This window comes from Takifugu rubripes, chromosome 3 (genome assembly GCF_901000725.2).
Source record: "Takifugu rubripes chromosome 3, fTakRub1.2, whole genome shotgun sequence".
Lineage (NCBI taxonomy): Eukaryota > Metazoa > Chordata > Actinopteri > Tetraodontiformes > Tetraodontidae > Takifugu > Takifugu rubripes.
This window is the reverse complement of record NC_042287.1, coordinates 10777564-10793985: the sequence shown is the minus strand read 5'-3', so window position 1 is coordinate 10793985 and position 16422 is coordinate 10777564. Positions and strand designations below refer to the sequence as shown.

The window sequence follows — 16422 nt, the reverse complement described above, 5'->3', positions numbered from 1 at the left end:
GATAATGATAAGAGCAGCAACAGAAAGGCGACTCAACCGGCTGATTATAAAGGGAGTCGAAGGAAGAAGACGGGGAAATATGATCAGCCTGCTAAAGTGGTTTTCAGGAAGTACCTTTGTGCAAAAATTCACCTTAAATCACCGTTCACGATCGCTCCAGGTTGCAATTACATCAGGATGGATGGTGCATTTTATATATTAGATCAGAGCGTTGGAAGAGAGCGGCTGTCTTTGACATGTTGGATAGTACCCAGTTTTTGAGGCTGGACCAAAATGAGAACTTTGCTTCCCTTTCATTAATCTACAGTATAGACAAGCTGTCTGCCTCTCCGTCGCCTCTCTTCATGCTCTGTCTGGTGACAGTTGCATGTTTGTCTGTTTGAATGAAGACATTACTCATCAAAGTGGTAAATGAAGACTTAATGAGAGGGATCCAAGATCAATAAGAATTCAAGTTAATGGCAAAGGAAACAAGAAGGGGTAATTAGACTCATATCATATTACCCCGTCAAAAAAGTGGCATCCATGAGCCTTTTGTTAGTTTCCTTGTTGGTGCAGTTATGCAATATTTGCAGGAATGATTTGAATAGAGCATTGTTCAAAATAGAGCAGGCGGTGACATTTCTTACACTTTGTCCCAATTCTACCTCTATATATTTGCATATTTACTATCAACAGAGATCTACAAAGTTGTGCAAGGGCTTGGTTTGACTTTGGCATGTTGTTTGCATATGACCCCAGGATGTATTCTGATCAGAGTCTGGATCTGGATCGCTTACACTTACATAAAACTGAGCGGCTAGATAAGGAGGGCACGACACTGTTGCACATTTATGATCTGTACTTTAGAAGAACTCCTAAAGTTCCTCATAAGACTTTATTTGTCCCCATAGTGCAAAACAGGATGAAAGCTAACGTTCCTGCCATGAGTAGATTTGCTCTCGTTTGTAAGAGTTCACAGACAGCCAATAAATTCAGGGGTGGGTGGAGAAACTCTCAAAGGGGCTCTTGCAATAGCCTACAGTAAAATAGAGATGGGGTCGGTAGAGTTGAGTTGCAAAGGAGGGAGGGAGGAAGAGCGTAACATCAAACAATTTATCACTCTGCCAGTCGCAACCTGCCTGGCCTTCGCCTCTCCCAACAAGTGCCATTGACCCACATCAAACGCTCTCGCCCTCAAGTCAACTGTGTTTTAGCTAAGCTTTATATCATGTTTCATGTAATTATTATGTTGGTTTTTTTTCCAGCTTTGAAAATTTTGTAAACAGCGTCAGAAATATGCCGTGAAAGAATTGCATGTTTCCGGTTGGAAACATTTTTCTCAGAACAGACCAGTTCTGCAGGTGGCCTGCAGTCTAGTTCGCAGCTCCCAAACCCATATACAGTGGGACCTCTACTTACGAACGTCTCTACATGCGAAATGTTCAGGTTACGAAACGTCTCAACGGGAAAATATTTCCTCTTGTTACGAAAGAAATTTCAGTATACGAAAGGCAAAAATATGCTACTCGCAGCTCGCGGAGTTTAGCGAACGCAAACATGCTTGTAGCTGCTCTGCCATTGGCTATCGCCTAGCATCGTCCTGTCATCCCACTGGCTAGGAGGGACGTCAATCTGTACAATTTTGTGTGTATCCCAGGGACTTCTTTGTCGTCTTCGGGATTTATTGTGGGTGTTCGTATGTTTGTCCATTAGATGGCGGTGTTACCACAAGTGTTAACGTTTGTTGCTAGTAATGACGGCTAATGTAAGATTAGCCTGTAATAAAGTTCATTTTGTTCCTGGAGAAGCCTTGCACTGAATTCCTACATTTATTGTGCGGTAATCTAATTGTAACATGTATTTGTTACATGTTTTGATGCATTTTTATGATTTATAAAAAAAAATATGTCCGAATTTTTGGGGGCTTGGAACGGATTAGGGCATTTACATGGAACACGCGTCTCTACTTACGTAATTTTCCGGTTACGAAACAACTTCCGGAACCAATTAATTTCGTAAGTAGAGGTCCCACTGTACTCAAATGTCAGCAGCAATTTGGAGCACTTCTGTGTTTTTTTTTCATACTTGTAATTATGAACACATCATCAGCAATATTTAAACATGAGTCTTGAATTGAATTCCCTGTAATCAAGGCGTCACAATCCTTTCTGCATTACTCTCTGATGCAGAAACTCAGAACGGCGTTCATGCTAACGTTTTACTTTCATCATCATTAGCTCATGCCTGACAGGCTGCAGCTGCAAGAATTAGCAAAGAAAACACTGGACTGTTCAAACACAGCAGGGAAATGCACACACACACACACACACACACACACACACACACATACTCTGCAGGCTTCAGAAGTAGAAGAATCAGGTGCAGTCTAATGTACACATAAGCCCTGCAAATTACACAATACGTACATTCAAACCCCTTGGAGCATATCTGTGGGAACTCTTTGTCAAAATGAGACTCGACCAAATTTTGCTGAGCGGTCAAATCAGATATGGGCTGATCGCCGCCTGCAAGAAAGTTTGGTGTGATTTTGTTGTGGCAGGAGAATGAATGCTGTACTTCAAAGAAATAAGTCAAGTAATTTGGCTCATCAGCTGACTTTCCTTCCCTGTGATTTGCTTGTTTTAACATACTGTTTCAACTTTCCCCTTACTTATATTGTTGAGCCCAAAAGCACAGCTCGTGTCTGATCAACATTCAACTCAGTTCTCTTCCTGGCTCCTCTATCAAAGCATTTCTAATGACACAGAGCTGTAGCTATTCTTAATGCTATAAACAAGAAGAGCAAATAAATTTACTTTTTTCCAGTTTCTTCAGTCCTGAAAACTGTGTTTGCTTTGGCAGGGGCTTGTGTCTGTGTGTGTATATTGTTCCTGCTGAGCAGTCCAGAAACTCAAGTCAGAGAGAGCGGCTGCTTGGATGCTCGCTAAAGACTTTCAGGACCAAATATTCACTCTCTGACTATTATGTCCTCGCCAACACCCCCACTATCTACTTGTTATTGCTGCAGGCTGTTTCCTGGTAAGAGAAATCAGAAGCAGGCCACAGCCATCAATCCCCATCACCGGGGACATCAGCAGCTCTCAGAACAACTGTTTCTTGTCATGTGTACTATGTGCGCTTGGAGATTTATCCGATGAATCCAGATTGAATGATTTTACTCACAGTTCTGACAGCAGGTGCAGCCGCTGGAAGGCTCCAGACTGGATCTCACTGATGTTGTTCATGCTCAGGTCACTGGAGAGGGAAAAGAGGGCACGCCTTAGTATCAAAGTATCAATCAGCGTGAACATTTCAGATGGTCTTTGAAGGTGCTCGGGACATGCAAAATTGCTGTGATCAATCATTCCAAGTGGGGAGTAACGACTATGGAGAGGTGAGAGGGTTAGATAGAATGGTTGGAGGACGAGAGGGAGATGTAGAGCAGAATTTTCCCCAATGAATCATTGTTGGGCAGCTGCAATTTCCTCCTGGTCCCAGTGACTCTCTCTTTTCCAGATGTCTCATTCTACCTTCTCCGAGGTCTGACCCCTCAGTCTCTCTTTATATGAATCCCTCTGTTCCCCGTCTCCATCTTTCCTGTTCTTTTCTTCTCTTTCAGGTTTCTCAGGAGACCTCCTCATTTCTGCATTCGTTCATAGTTGGAACGTACGTGGACTCCATTTCTCCGCGTCTCTGACACACACACTGATGTGAGAGGGTGCGTTGAAGGGTGAGTGTTGATGCAGCTGTGTTGCGGTCAAAGGGAGACGTACAGGATGCTCAGATAAATGCATGCATGCACACGCACATTCACTTCGCACACGCACAAACACATACACTTTGGGAAAAGTTTGAGGATGACTTTTGTGTCAGACTCTGGTAGAAAACATACTGTCCTGCGGTCCAAGTCATGTCAGGTCATCTCTTTGATAAACACACCAAAAGCTAAGATGTGTTACGTCACCACTTCTTTGCTTTCATAGCCCTTGGGGTCTCACATGAGTCTTCAAAAGTGCGGCTTGTGAGTGTGTGCCTCTATGTACAACAGTAACCATTGCTCATAAAGCCAGACCACCGGGTTAGCAAGTGTAAACTGTGCTCTCAGGAGCTCTTTACAGTTGGGAATTTTGACACACTTTCTGTTTGTTTGTTAAGTCAGCCAAACTAACATTGGGAATGGATCAATTTAACCACAGGCATGATCAAATTCAACACCAGATATGGAATTAACACTGCCAGGGATTACTTTGGTATTTGTGTATCTGAGCTGACATTTAAGCATTTGCAATCACTTATGAAAACAATTCTTCAGCATTCTCCATTTGTCAACAGTATACAGTTAATTCCATTCATCACAAAATTGCTTTAAAAATAGCCTTGAGTTATTTGCATGTTTTGACATATTGCAAGCACAGGTGCACCATTATATGCATTTATGAGAGCGGTATGTTTATGGCAATAATGCACCTTAAAAGACAGCGAGAGGCCAATTAAAAATATAAATGAGACCGCAAACCAGAGTAAATACAGAACATGCACAATTAGTTTGATGTAAAAAAAAAAATGAATACAGGCACAAGTGTTCATAATAAACACGCTGCAGGGCAATTGTTAATCAGAATAATCTCAATATCTCAATAATCTTTTGTTTCCATGTAATCTTTTTATCTTCTCCAGGCTCCAGTTTATATCAAAAACATCTCTACTGAGTGAACAAGCCGTGCAAAAAATAGGAACATGTTAACAAAAAAGTTTCAGAGTGCATGTTATGTCCCTTAACTGTGATACACCACAAACCATTACTTTCCACAAGGAAAGCAGTGTAGAGGATTCAAGTAAATCAACCTATGAGATACCTGCGTGTGTGTTACATGCTACATCACTACATAGTGATGACCAGAAAATGCATTGCACTAGCAAAATCAAGTGAGGACAATATGGCTGGTCCTTGCACATTTATTGGTCAGACTGTGGGTTGAAACTTGGTTTTGAGGTTAAAGTTATGGATTTAAGTTAGGGTTTAAATTTTAGTTGTGATGGTTACGGTTATGGGCACGGGGCTAGGATTTGTCACAAAGATGGAAGTACAATTGTACTTCCATCAATTGTGTGTTCTCATCATACATTTACTGCACATATATCCTTCAAGCTTATTACTGTGGTCAAAACCTCAAGCTGCTTCAATTTCGAGACATGCACCTTCAATATACGTGGAATGTTGGGCCACCAAACATCGGAGCATTTTGACAATGGCCGACTGTGTGTGTGCGTGTGTGTACTGTTCATTTGAGGCCCAAAGTGCAACAATTTTCCAAGTAGACTCCTCAGAAAAAAACAAGCAAACCACTAAACAAAAACAACGATTGTTGAGTATTGACCTTTGCTGAATGTGGGTTTATTTGGAATCATATACAGCTGCATCACCACTGTCAACACAGGTGTTGTTCTGGCCCGGGGTGCAGGATCAAATATCCCCCTGTTAAGATTTTCTTTTTTTAATCGTCCTGTGTTTTTGGCATTATTTCACCATGAGGTAATTTGAGAAGGAGCACAAGTGTCATGGTCTATACTGCTTGATTAAAGTCAGAGGTAAATATAAGTGATAACAGACCCTCGGTGGAGATGATCAGACAGCAGTGACGGAAAAATAGCTGATATAATCAAGACTCAGTGACATCATGTGCAACACAGAAAGAGCACAATCACCTCATGCAGCACGACCAATATATACACACCTTAATCCTATTCTGCTCAGATTCTACAGGGAGAAATCTTGGAACATTATGTATGTACCTGTGTGTCAGTGTGTGTGCGTGTGTGTGTGTGTGTGTGTGTGCGTGTGCACTCATCCAGCTTCTGGGGATGCACCCACAGATGGAGACAGCTCTTCATTATCTGGTGCTGATTAAAGAAGCCATAAACAGTCGTTGTGTGAAGTCCATAACAGCAGCTTCGCTCAGACAGGATAAACACACAGCTTTGGAGAGAGAAAATGTTTAAAAATAAAGACACACGCTGGTGAGTCATGGGGAAAGGTTGAGCGGCGCTGGGCTCAGCTCGGCTCTGCTCACTCCAACGAGTTCATTGTGAAACGGGAGGGAGAAAGAGAGAGAGAGAGAGACGTTTCTGCTGTGCAGGCCAAGGTCTCTGCTGACAACTTGACATATCGTTGGAAGGCGCTGGGCTATGGCTTGTTTTTAAAATCAAATAACAGCTGTGGCTTTTTTAAACCATGATAATTATGATTGATGACTACCACATGTGCATTGTGTCGGCTGGCACTGTGACGTGCAGATATTTTCAGCGCAAATAAACGGCCACAAAAAGAAATTAGGGAAAGAGCAGCTCTGTAGCTTTTGAGATGTTCACAATTAGATATTTTGCCTCCCCAGTTTATGGGCACAGTAAATGTGTGAGTGCAAAAGAGGGTGAGAATGACACAGAGGTCTCCTCCCCACGGTCCCTCACTGTGCTGCTGAATAATGACCCGTAGAACCATATGATTTATTAAAAGACCCGGGATGCAGACATGGTGACCCCATGCTCTTCCCTCAAAAGCAACAGCTGTTAAAAAAAATAAAATAAATCTGCTCCTACCTGCTTTCGTCTCTGTCATGTGCATGCCTACAGTGGGTTTTTCATACTTTTTTGCAAATGTTGCTACAACTGGAAGTAAAAGTAAACAGTCACACACATAAACGCACTGTTCCTTTGGATGAAGATGCACAATGAGGTCTGATAGATCATTTAGGCCCTTGATAAGTCTGTGAGAAATGCCTGGGGAGTCAGCAGAGGACGCTTGGCACAGGAAGAAAGCAAATATGAATGTTTTATGCAGTGAGTGAAAGAGTAACTATAGCAAGAGCTTGTCTTAAGGGGGTAAGAGAAGCATGAAGAAACGGAGGTTCCATTCATCAGCTGAGGCTCGTTCTTGCCTGCTCTCCTGTGCCTCGATCAGTCACACTCATTCTTTCTCTCCTCGTTGCGGTTTCAAATTTCAATTTGGGGTTACACAGTCCAGTAGTTGCAATAATGTGTTTTATCATATTTCCTTTCGATGCCTTCAACTAAGTAGGCTGCTGTCTGCAGAGGCATGTTATCAGCGCTGTGATCAAAGGCGGCGTGCGTGTGGGTGTCAGTGCGCCCCTATAGCTCCGTTGTTGCCACTTGCAACCTTAAAGCGTCTCTGACAAGAGCTGGTGATTTAACGCCGCAAAAACAACTGGCCAGATCACATGAGAAGGAGCCCCGTTCATTTTCAGACATGCACACGAGCAGACAGTCGCCTCGTCCAGCGGCGCTCATACACTGTGCAGGCTCCAGGTGGCTTTTGTGAGACGGTGAAAGACCACCCTCGAGTGAATGCACCCTCAGGGCGCAACAGATGCGATCGGCGATCAGGTGTCTGTTTTTATCATCAGTCTCGAAATGTGTCAGTCCGACAAAACTGACAACGGACGTGGAAAAATAGTTTTGAAACTGATTCTGCCTTGTTGCTGAAGGATAAATGAAAACTGGCAGAACCATTAAACAGGCTGGATAACATTTTTGCCCTTGAGGGAGACTTTTTTTATGCTTTTTTTTTCAGGACACAGAAGACGCTTCATAGACAGAAGACTCTGAGCTCTACCCTCAGGTCTTCCCTCTCACTTCCTCCTCTTCCCTTGTTCTCTTTCTTCTTGCCTCCTTGTCAATCCCCTTCTCCCTCGCTTAGGTAGGAAACTCCTACCAAACAAACAGCCAGTAATGTCGGTAAGCTCTGCACCCTTTGAAAGCAGCTTATCTGTGATGAACATTAGAGCAACAGATCATCAGAAGAAATCATCAACCAGAGCCGGGAGGCAACGCGTTGTGCCTTTCGCGACGCTTGAGCCACACCTTGAATCTGTTTTACTGTAACTATGACAGGAACGTCTTCAGTCGGATTCAGTCAGTCTGATCCTCTACGCTTAGCTCTTTGAAACAGTTAAGTCCACGATGAAAGAGGATCTTTATTCCACACAATGCAACTGGTAGTCAGTGCACAGACACCGCCTTAGAGCGGGCCTAGATGCTTGTGTGCAATTGTGAGGGAGCGCGCGCACGCTTGTGTGTCTACTGTTTGTCATGGTGGGGCCTAAATGTGTTAGCTTTCTTCTATCTGAATAGACTGGCTTGCTTCTGAATTCACTCTCACAGTCACACACACACACACACACACACACACACACACAATGAGTCAGGAAGGAGGGTACAATGCCGCCGTTCCCTCCTCCTTCCTCTGAAGATGTGTGTTTTTTTCTCCCTCTCTTCCAGACTTCCTGGGAGGGGTACACTGCCCTTTGTGTCCATAGGCACTCTCTCTTTATCTTTCCCTCTCTTATTCTCTTTCTTCCTCATTCACTGAGTACAAAGAGCAAAAGAGCGTGAGGAAGTCTTTCACCTGGACCAGGAGGGCCACAGGGACGACTTGGCCACAAAAGGAGGATAATGAGACAGAAAAGGGAGATGTCTCTGTGTATTTGTATTCCCATGTTTTGTTCCCTTTTCCGCTCATTGCGGTTTAGGGGGAGAATGACAGGCGGATGTCTGGGTCGAGAGCCCGGCTGTTTAGTCTAAAGTCATGTCATGGGAAGCATATTCATGCCCTCTGGGACTTATTCATACCCTGGTGTACCACCACCGCACACACATGCACTTACATATGCGCGCTCAATGTCCGCTCCTTGTCCTCCCACACATGCACACCCTGTCATGAGATGGAGGGGAGGAGGGGGGTGAAAGGTCAAGCACTTCAGTAATGGAACAGGAAGTGTTGGAATTGCAGCCGTACACACCAGCACTGCCTGCAACATGTGGTCAAGACTGACAGGCAGCTGTTGTTGTTAGGACACAGTTTTGGAAACTAGAAAGGCATTCATAGCCCCATCTATAGTCCACTAATCGGTTGTTTTGGCATTTGTCTTTTTGTCTGGCTTTCATATATGTTTCTTAAATGATGAGTGCCAGAAGGCATTCATGTTTCCGTTTAAAACTGAAGCTAATGGTTTCTGCCATGCGATAATAACGGCAAAGAAGTGCGGAAAAGGGTTACAAATTTCATCACATCACACATCCTGACGAAGTATCGCTTACCGAGAGGTGTTCCTTCCTGCACAGTGATTGGATGCAGATTCTCGGCAGTGAATACAACAGTAAATGAAACCTGATGAGTATTAGTGTCAGGCTCTATTATGACTTCATTTGGTTGAATGACAGAAACAGGAGGACAATGAGGACTGCTCAAATACACTCCTGGCTCGCTCCTCCATGCGGATCTAAGATCTACTCATCTGCTTTATATATTTAACAGTGCCCAGCAGATAAGATCTAAACCTGAATTAACACATGAGGAAATATTATCCCATCTCAGTGAGCACATGTGACCTGCTGTCGGTTTCAAGGGATTTAGTTTGGCCTCTTGCCATCCATGTAAAAAGACCAGATTTCCTCTTTTGTTCCACCTCAGACAAGTAATAGAGAGAACTCTGGATGTGGTTGCAATTCACAGTGACTGAATTCCCTTTAGCAGATGGAAAGTTCACCTGTGCAGACTTCGACTATTTAGTTAACTCACCCCCTGTGGAGACTTCGACCTGCTTGTTTTTATCTTTTCTTGACACCCTCAGCCTTGTTCTGGACATCCGTGGCCAATATCTCAATTTGAGCCTTTATCCGTGCACGACCTCTCTGGCTAACTACCATCCCAGGGGTCCATTCTCCCATCGTAATCCCATCTAACGTGGCTGTATCAGCTCTGCTCTGTGGGATGCTTTGATGCTGACCGAGGGGATTGGTTAAGGAATTACCCATCATTAAGTCAATATGTGCATGGAGCTATGTGTGTATGTGTGCAAAGTAGGGATTAGTAGATGTGTGTGTGTGCGTGCGTGTGTGTGTGTGTTTCTGAGAGAGGACATTAAGTGTCATTAGGCCTCACTAGTCATCACCTGAGGACTGCCAGCCCTACATGGGTCACTTAAGTCAGTAGGCCTGGCCACAGATCAGAAAGAGTGTGTCTGGCTATACCTCCATAAACATGGAATTATTTGGAATACGCTATAACAGATGGATGAAGCTCCACTTAAAATGAATTAAGACGAAAATATGACATGATGATATACGAAATGACAGCTCACGCAGTCATAGTTAGTGGACATTTGTTGTGGCCTGACCCGGGATAAGACAATGCTGGCTCTGTAATCTAAAAGAGAGGGCTCGTGCACTTGCACAGCCTAATGCACACACACACTAGTGTACACACATTCCCATGGATTCCCAGGGTTGGAAAGAGGTTGTTTTGGAATCTGGGCCATGCAGGCATTCTGAATTCTCCCGATCCAAAAAGCCCTTCAACGCCTGTCCACACGTCATAGGGAGCACATTCCTCGTGCCACACTTGCGTCACTCTGCTATCGCACACAACATACAAATCCACATTACTGTTCAAGGAGCATAAGTAAAAACAGTCATCCAGGGGCCTTTTCAGGACGCTGTTCTGTGCGTCCTCCACCATTATTCCCCACAAAACCTTGCTTTCTATTTTCTTTTTCCGGAAGAATTGAGTGGTACACTATGGCGGCTGTGTCTTCTCTGACACTCCCAGGGGATTTTCATTGTTTCCATTGTTGTCTTCTACCTGCCTACCTGCTGTCTGTCGTGAGACCCATTCAAAAGCCTCCCAGGTTGCGCTCAGGAAACCACAAACGAAGACACTATCCAAGAATTAACCGCTGTTCCCTGATCCCAACAGTATTCTGGCATAAATACCACTTTTGCAGTATAAACAAGTGGATTTCTTTTTCCCTCCCGGTCTTCACTGTTTTGCCTCTAGAGAATCATGGAGAGAACTGAGGAACTGACAATTTGAGGCAAACAGTTGAGGTTTTTGGGAAGGAGTGGATAGATTAGGATTAGGAGAAGAAATGGGATAGAAAATAAGTAGGGCAGATAAAAGCCCTCTTTGTACTTTTGCACACATATTTATCTGAGCCAAAGCACCGCCTCCTCAACACACACCTTGAAAACACTTACACGTTTCAAGATGGTTACACACCTTTCACTCTTTCTACATTATGGCCTGCAGCAATTGGCCCGTTCGTTTGAATTTCCAAGGGGTTTATTGTGCATGACTGATTGTGAGATCTACATTTAGTGCTGCATGACTAGTTTCAGCACCTGCTATACACCCCTCATCACACACACACACACACACACACACCATAGGAAAACAGGTGAAAGGAGAATAGGTGGAGGAGAAAAGATAGACAGAGCAAGGGAAGGAGAGGAGCATAGCCAGGGCAGGGGGCTTCCATAGACGTCTGGAGCCAGGACATTGATGCTGAGGCTGATAATCGCAGTACAGAGGACCCTCCGCTGACAACACACACACACACACACACACACTCAAAATATTTTCTTCATTTTTTTCCTCTAAGAACTCCCCCTCCCCCCAACTATTATAATTTCTCTCTCTCTCTCCCTCTGATGTTTACAATGTGACCCTTGGTCTCACATGATAGGAATCATTCCATCAACATAATGGCTAAATAACACGCACACAACTGTTACCGTCATGGTCCCTGTACATACAGGGACAGGATGTTGTCTCTGGCGCGCATGTGTGTCTGCGTGTGCATGCGCCTTTTATACTGGTATACTTATCGTCATTTAACAAACCCACAGCTATTTATGGCTGATTTCAAATTCTCTCTCTGACAGCTTCTATCCCCTCGTTCACCTCCGACTATTCTTTTACACTTCTTTACTTTCACTGCCTCAAAAAAAAAAATACTCAAGCACTCTGGGTGGTCTTCACACACGCATGCACTTAAAAACTGGGGTAATGCACTAGTTGTGGTTTCCTTTCCTCAGCCAAAATACTGTTAGAAGTCCATTGTACTTAGCCCTAATGCAAAGCATCACCTAGAGTACTCACCACACCACTCACAAAAACGCCCAACATGCACACACACACTTTTCCTTTCTCTTAATACACAATTGAGACAAGGGACACCGAGAGGCATTTGAACACGCTTTAAGCACAAGAGGTCAGTGTATTTGACGTTTAAATAATCCGGTTTCCAACCAGATTACTTTCTAGTGCTCAGTTTGTGTACATCTGCTGCTGGCAGGGCTCCCTTCGCCCGCAGCAAACGCGGCTCACATATAGATACACACCTTTCAACCCCGTCATTCGTCCCTAGTGTGATATCAAAGAGAAGTTCGTTCAAAGTGTCTCACATGACAGCTCATTTTTCACGGAGCCCAAGGAAATGATTATTGTAATAAATCTCTTATATCTCTGCCCTGAGCAGTTGGAAAAAAGCCCCAGAAAATTATGAAATCCACAAAGCCTATTTGCAAATCACTCAGTGCGCAATGGGGATTTTTTTGTTTTGTTTTTATAAACCAGTATTTCATTATTTTACACGTGAGTGAAAAGGTCAACCACATGTACAAAAAGGAATGAATCATGCATCCCTCTGCATTACAAGAACATGCAGTTGTGCTTACTTTGAAGAGCTCTCCAATGACATGGGCAAATGATGTAATGTACTTTCACAGCATTGTATCCATGTGGTTTGTAACGGGGTCTGTTCAAGACCAAATTCTTGTGACCTCAGCTGCCTACAGTCAACGCTGCAGGCTAATCCTGGCTGCGCAGCACAGCAGGACGTGCTGGACAGCTCACCGTGGTCCTGCTGGGGTTCTGGACCTGCTGCAACCTTTAGTAACCCAGGATCAGAGTTGTGAAATGATCCCCGATAACCATGCTTATGTAAGCTGTAAAAACTCATCGACACATGATTGAATAACCAGAAACCTGAAAGAATCTTATACTAAATCAAATTATATGTGTCATAAATCATTTTCTGGCAATAAGGAGACAATTCGTTGGCCTGACAGATCAGTATTAGAGGTTACTATTTTATTTGATTGTTAATGAAATACAATATGTTGAAACCAGGTGTGTGTGTGAGTGTGTGTGTGTGTGTGTGTGTGTGAAGGTTGAGAAATGCGATGTTTCTTTTGTTTGTCATGATGATTTTTGATGAGAGCGAAGAGAAACCCACCCCACCCAGACACACACAAACACACACACACACACATCTTCAACTGTGTGTGGGCGTGTGTGGAGTTGGTTGTTGAGTGTATTTATCTTATTCTAAATCAGCCCTCAAACTCACTAATTGGTCCTGTTCCACTGTTAGCTAAAGAGGGGAAATGAACAATTACACTTGTGTTTGAAGATAATAGTGTGTTTGTTTGTGTGTTTGTGTCTGTATATGTGTTTGTGTATGTGTGTGGGTCTGTTGGAACAGTTAAGAGCAGGGTGCACGCAGTCTCCGGGTCATCCCTGTTTCTGTTTTTCCTTTTTTTTTGAACAAGAAGAGAGCGTCTCAACACTCCTTCTGTCTCAGATTCGTTTCTCCTCATGTGTAAGTACGTGTGAGAATGCTGGATTAGCTGTGTGACCTGCGCCACAGCGCCTGCTGGATGGGGTTGGAGACCGTATTTCACCTCCATAAACTCCACACGTGTTTTAACTTTCAAAGGAACACAGTGAAATCCAGCCGTCGCTGGCTCCCGCAACAGCCAGAAAGCCAACCGCTGCCTGAGTGCAGCTGCCTTTATGTCTCTCAATTCAGAAACTTTTTTTTTTACAATAAATTGTTGATCTTTCTTTGCTCCCCTTAAATCCTGTCACAATACTCCTACTACCCTTGTAGACACCCCCCACCCCCTTACTGAGCGGCTGCTCTATCACACTCTCTGTCCTGAGTTTGACTTCTGTCATTTTGATATCAGTTATCACAGCAGCTCTAGCGTGACCTGTGAGGGCAACGCAATGATGGACGGAGGTGGCCACACGCCACAGGGAGGTGGTCTGAAATATAAGCCCCCGTCTGACATCTAAAGCATATGTTATTGCTGGCGTTAAACAGTTTTGCCATATAAGAATTAACTGTGTTAGTCTTTAATTGTTTTCCTACTTGCTTTGAATGGATTCAGATCTCTTATTATTATTAAAAAGAAATCATAAACACACATACTGAACTTTGTGTCATAAAGCTGGCTATTAAGTCTCACACACATACAGACATCTGTGTTCAACACATGCATCTGTTGCGTGCTCGCACTCACGGTCGCATACATTCACGCAAAGACGTACACATGTGCACACGCGCAGACACATACGCACACATGCCGGCTCTCCAGTTGGTGTGTGGAAACCTGATACTCAAAGAAGTGGTCCAGTAATTTTGCTGCAGTGTTCGATGTGACTGCACAAACACACACACACACACACACACACACACACATTTAAGCACACATGCGCATATGTTCAGTTGTATCAGTTTTTCATCTTCATGTATGCATGTTCTGTGGATGATTGTTGGTCAGACATTAGCCTCACTTTTTCTCTCGGCTCTGTCTTTCAAAGATGAACATTTGTTTCAACTTAAGCGGTATCGTTTTTTGGTTTTTTAGTTTATAATAATAGAGGATGGTGAATAGATGATGATGAGCAGTTATCAAATGGTTCTAAACATTATTGATGAAGGAAATTAAGGCCGTGTGTCAAATTAACAAGATTGTTGAGCATAGTGGTGGGATGGGGTGGTGTTACTCACAGGTACGTGGTGAGAGGGCTGAGGTTGGTTGGCACCGATGACAGCCCCAGCTCTGAGCAGTCCACCATGACAAAGATCCCATCTTGTTCACACTGGCACGGGGATGGGCAGGGTGGTGCTGCTGACACCTGCCCGTCCCGGCTACGGCCATACCCCCAAATCTGTCCAGCTGTGCAGAGAAGCAGAAGCAGCGGCAGCATGTCTGACACCTGTCCACCTGTCTGTCTTTGACTCTCTCGTCTCCTCCAGAGGTGGTCTTGTGTCTGTGCGCAGGAACCTCTGTCTTGATTCCCTGTCCTTTTGTTTGCCGGTTTCTGTCCTGTACACGTTGTCCACGCAACAAACCTGTCCCAAGCGCTTGTTCTATCTCTTCATCTCTCCTGGCTGCCCCTAAATGTCACTTCATCTCCAGGGATTATCCTTGCTGCAACTTCTGGCTCTTCTTCCCTGGATTCAGTCCTCACGCCCTCTCCATACCCACTGTCTGTCACTCTTCCTCCCTCTTTCTGTCTCCTTGTATATATCAGTTGTTCTCTCTGCCTCTTTCCTTACCTATTGTGGAAGGAGTGCATGGGCTATGAATGAGCCACCCTCATTGGCCCACAATTTAGGGATGGGCTGGAGCATCTCCGGAAAGTAGGAGGGGCCCACGGCGCTCAAACTCTTCCCTCTCTTTCTCCCTCTCTACCTTTCCCTCCACTTCTGTTTTGCCTGGAAGCTCAGTGTGAAGAGTAAGCACGGGTGTTTGTTTGAGCTTATATGAGGGGGTGTGGTGGCTGTAGGGTCCAGAGGTGTGAGGCAAGATTTCTCCTGTGAATGAAGAGAAGTGTGTTTATAGCTGAACGAAAGATGAGCTCTGGGAGATAACAATAAAGGCTGCAGTGTGTGTGTGTGTGTGTGTGTGTGTGTGACTGGGAGTGACTCTTTGGAGGAAATTGGAATTCTGACACTTCAGCACCCCTCAGTCCCCAGAAAGAGCAGAATCCAGTGTCTCGTAAGTCACACCTTCTCGGGTTTCTGCTGCTGGAATGTCCCAATCTCACACACACACACACGCACGCACACACACACACACACAGAGGAACCAAAATGGACACAAAAAATAACAGATTATAAGTGGTTGACGCGAAGGGAGCTCACGTATCATTTTCACATACACACACTCTGGTCCATGGAGAGGAGAGTGTGGATTTGTTATCTGCCTTGGGCTAAAGGCTTTCAGTTTTCCCCCAAATCCCGAAAACTGTTTCATCTGGATCTTTTTTTTCGCTTATTACAACGCATAAATCTTTCTTGTGTGGATTTAGTGTTGAAATTAAAACTTTCCTGATATACTGGAGGGAAACGAGCTATTACCAGCCGATGCAAATGACATGAAATAGTGCACGTACTGAATGGCACATGCATAATTTAGCGCACCTGCAGGGACAGAGTCTTATATAGCTCACATGTTTGTGTCAAAAAACCCACCTGGAATGAGATTCTTATTCTTGTGGGGACGTTTTTATGCAAATGCTGCATTCCAAACGGGTTCGGTGTTTAAAAGAACAGCCCATAATTGGATTGAATTTTATGTTTACATGAGGGATTACACGGTCTTCCGTGAGTTGATAAAATATCTACAACCCCTTGGGCTCATAAAATCTTTTCAAGCCCCACCGGATTTAGTCAAAGATATGGTTCCAGGAAAGTTGAGGCTGAAGGAACTTTCACTGGACAGCAGCAGGGTTACATGCTGTTTGTTACATGCCCATAAAGGCACAAAATGTAAAGAAAAGTCAAA

At 44.1% G+C, this 16422-nt stretch overlaps 1 protein-coding gene across 1 annotated transcript in view; it reads right to left on the bottom strand.

Annotated features, from left to right (window-relative positions):
• lgr6 (leucine-rich repeat containing G protein-coupled receptor 6) overlaps positions 1-15361 on the bottom strand; it is a 31636-nt gene extending 16275 nt beyond the window's left edge. Inside the window, exons 1-2 of the mRNA XM_003963317.3 lie at positions 14640-15361; positions 3166-3237 (exon numbers count right to left, since the gene is read on the bottom strand). Of these exons, the coding sequence (XP_003963366.1) occupies positions 3166-3237; positions 14640-14839 (272 nt within the window). The 5' untranslated portion in view covers positions 14840-15361. The remainder of the gene's footprint in view (positions 1-3165; positions 3238-14639) is intronic.
• Positions 15362-16422: the final 1061 nt, after the last annotated feature.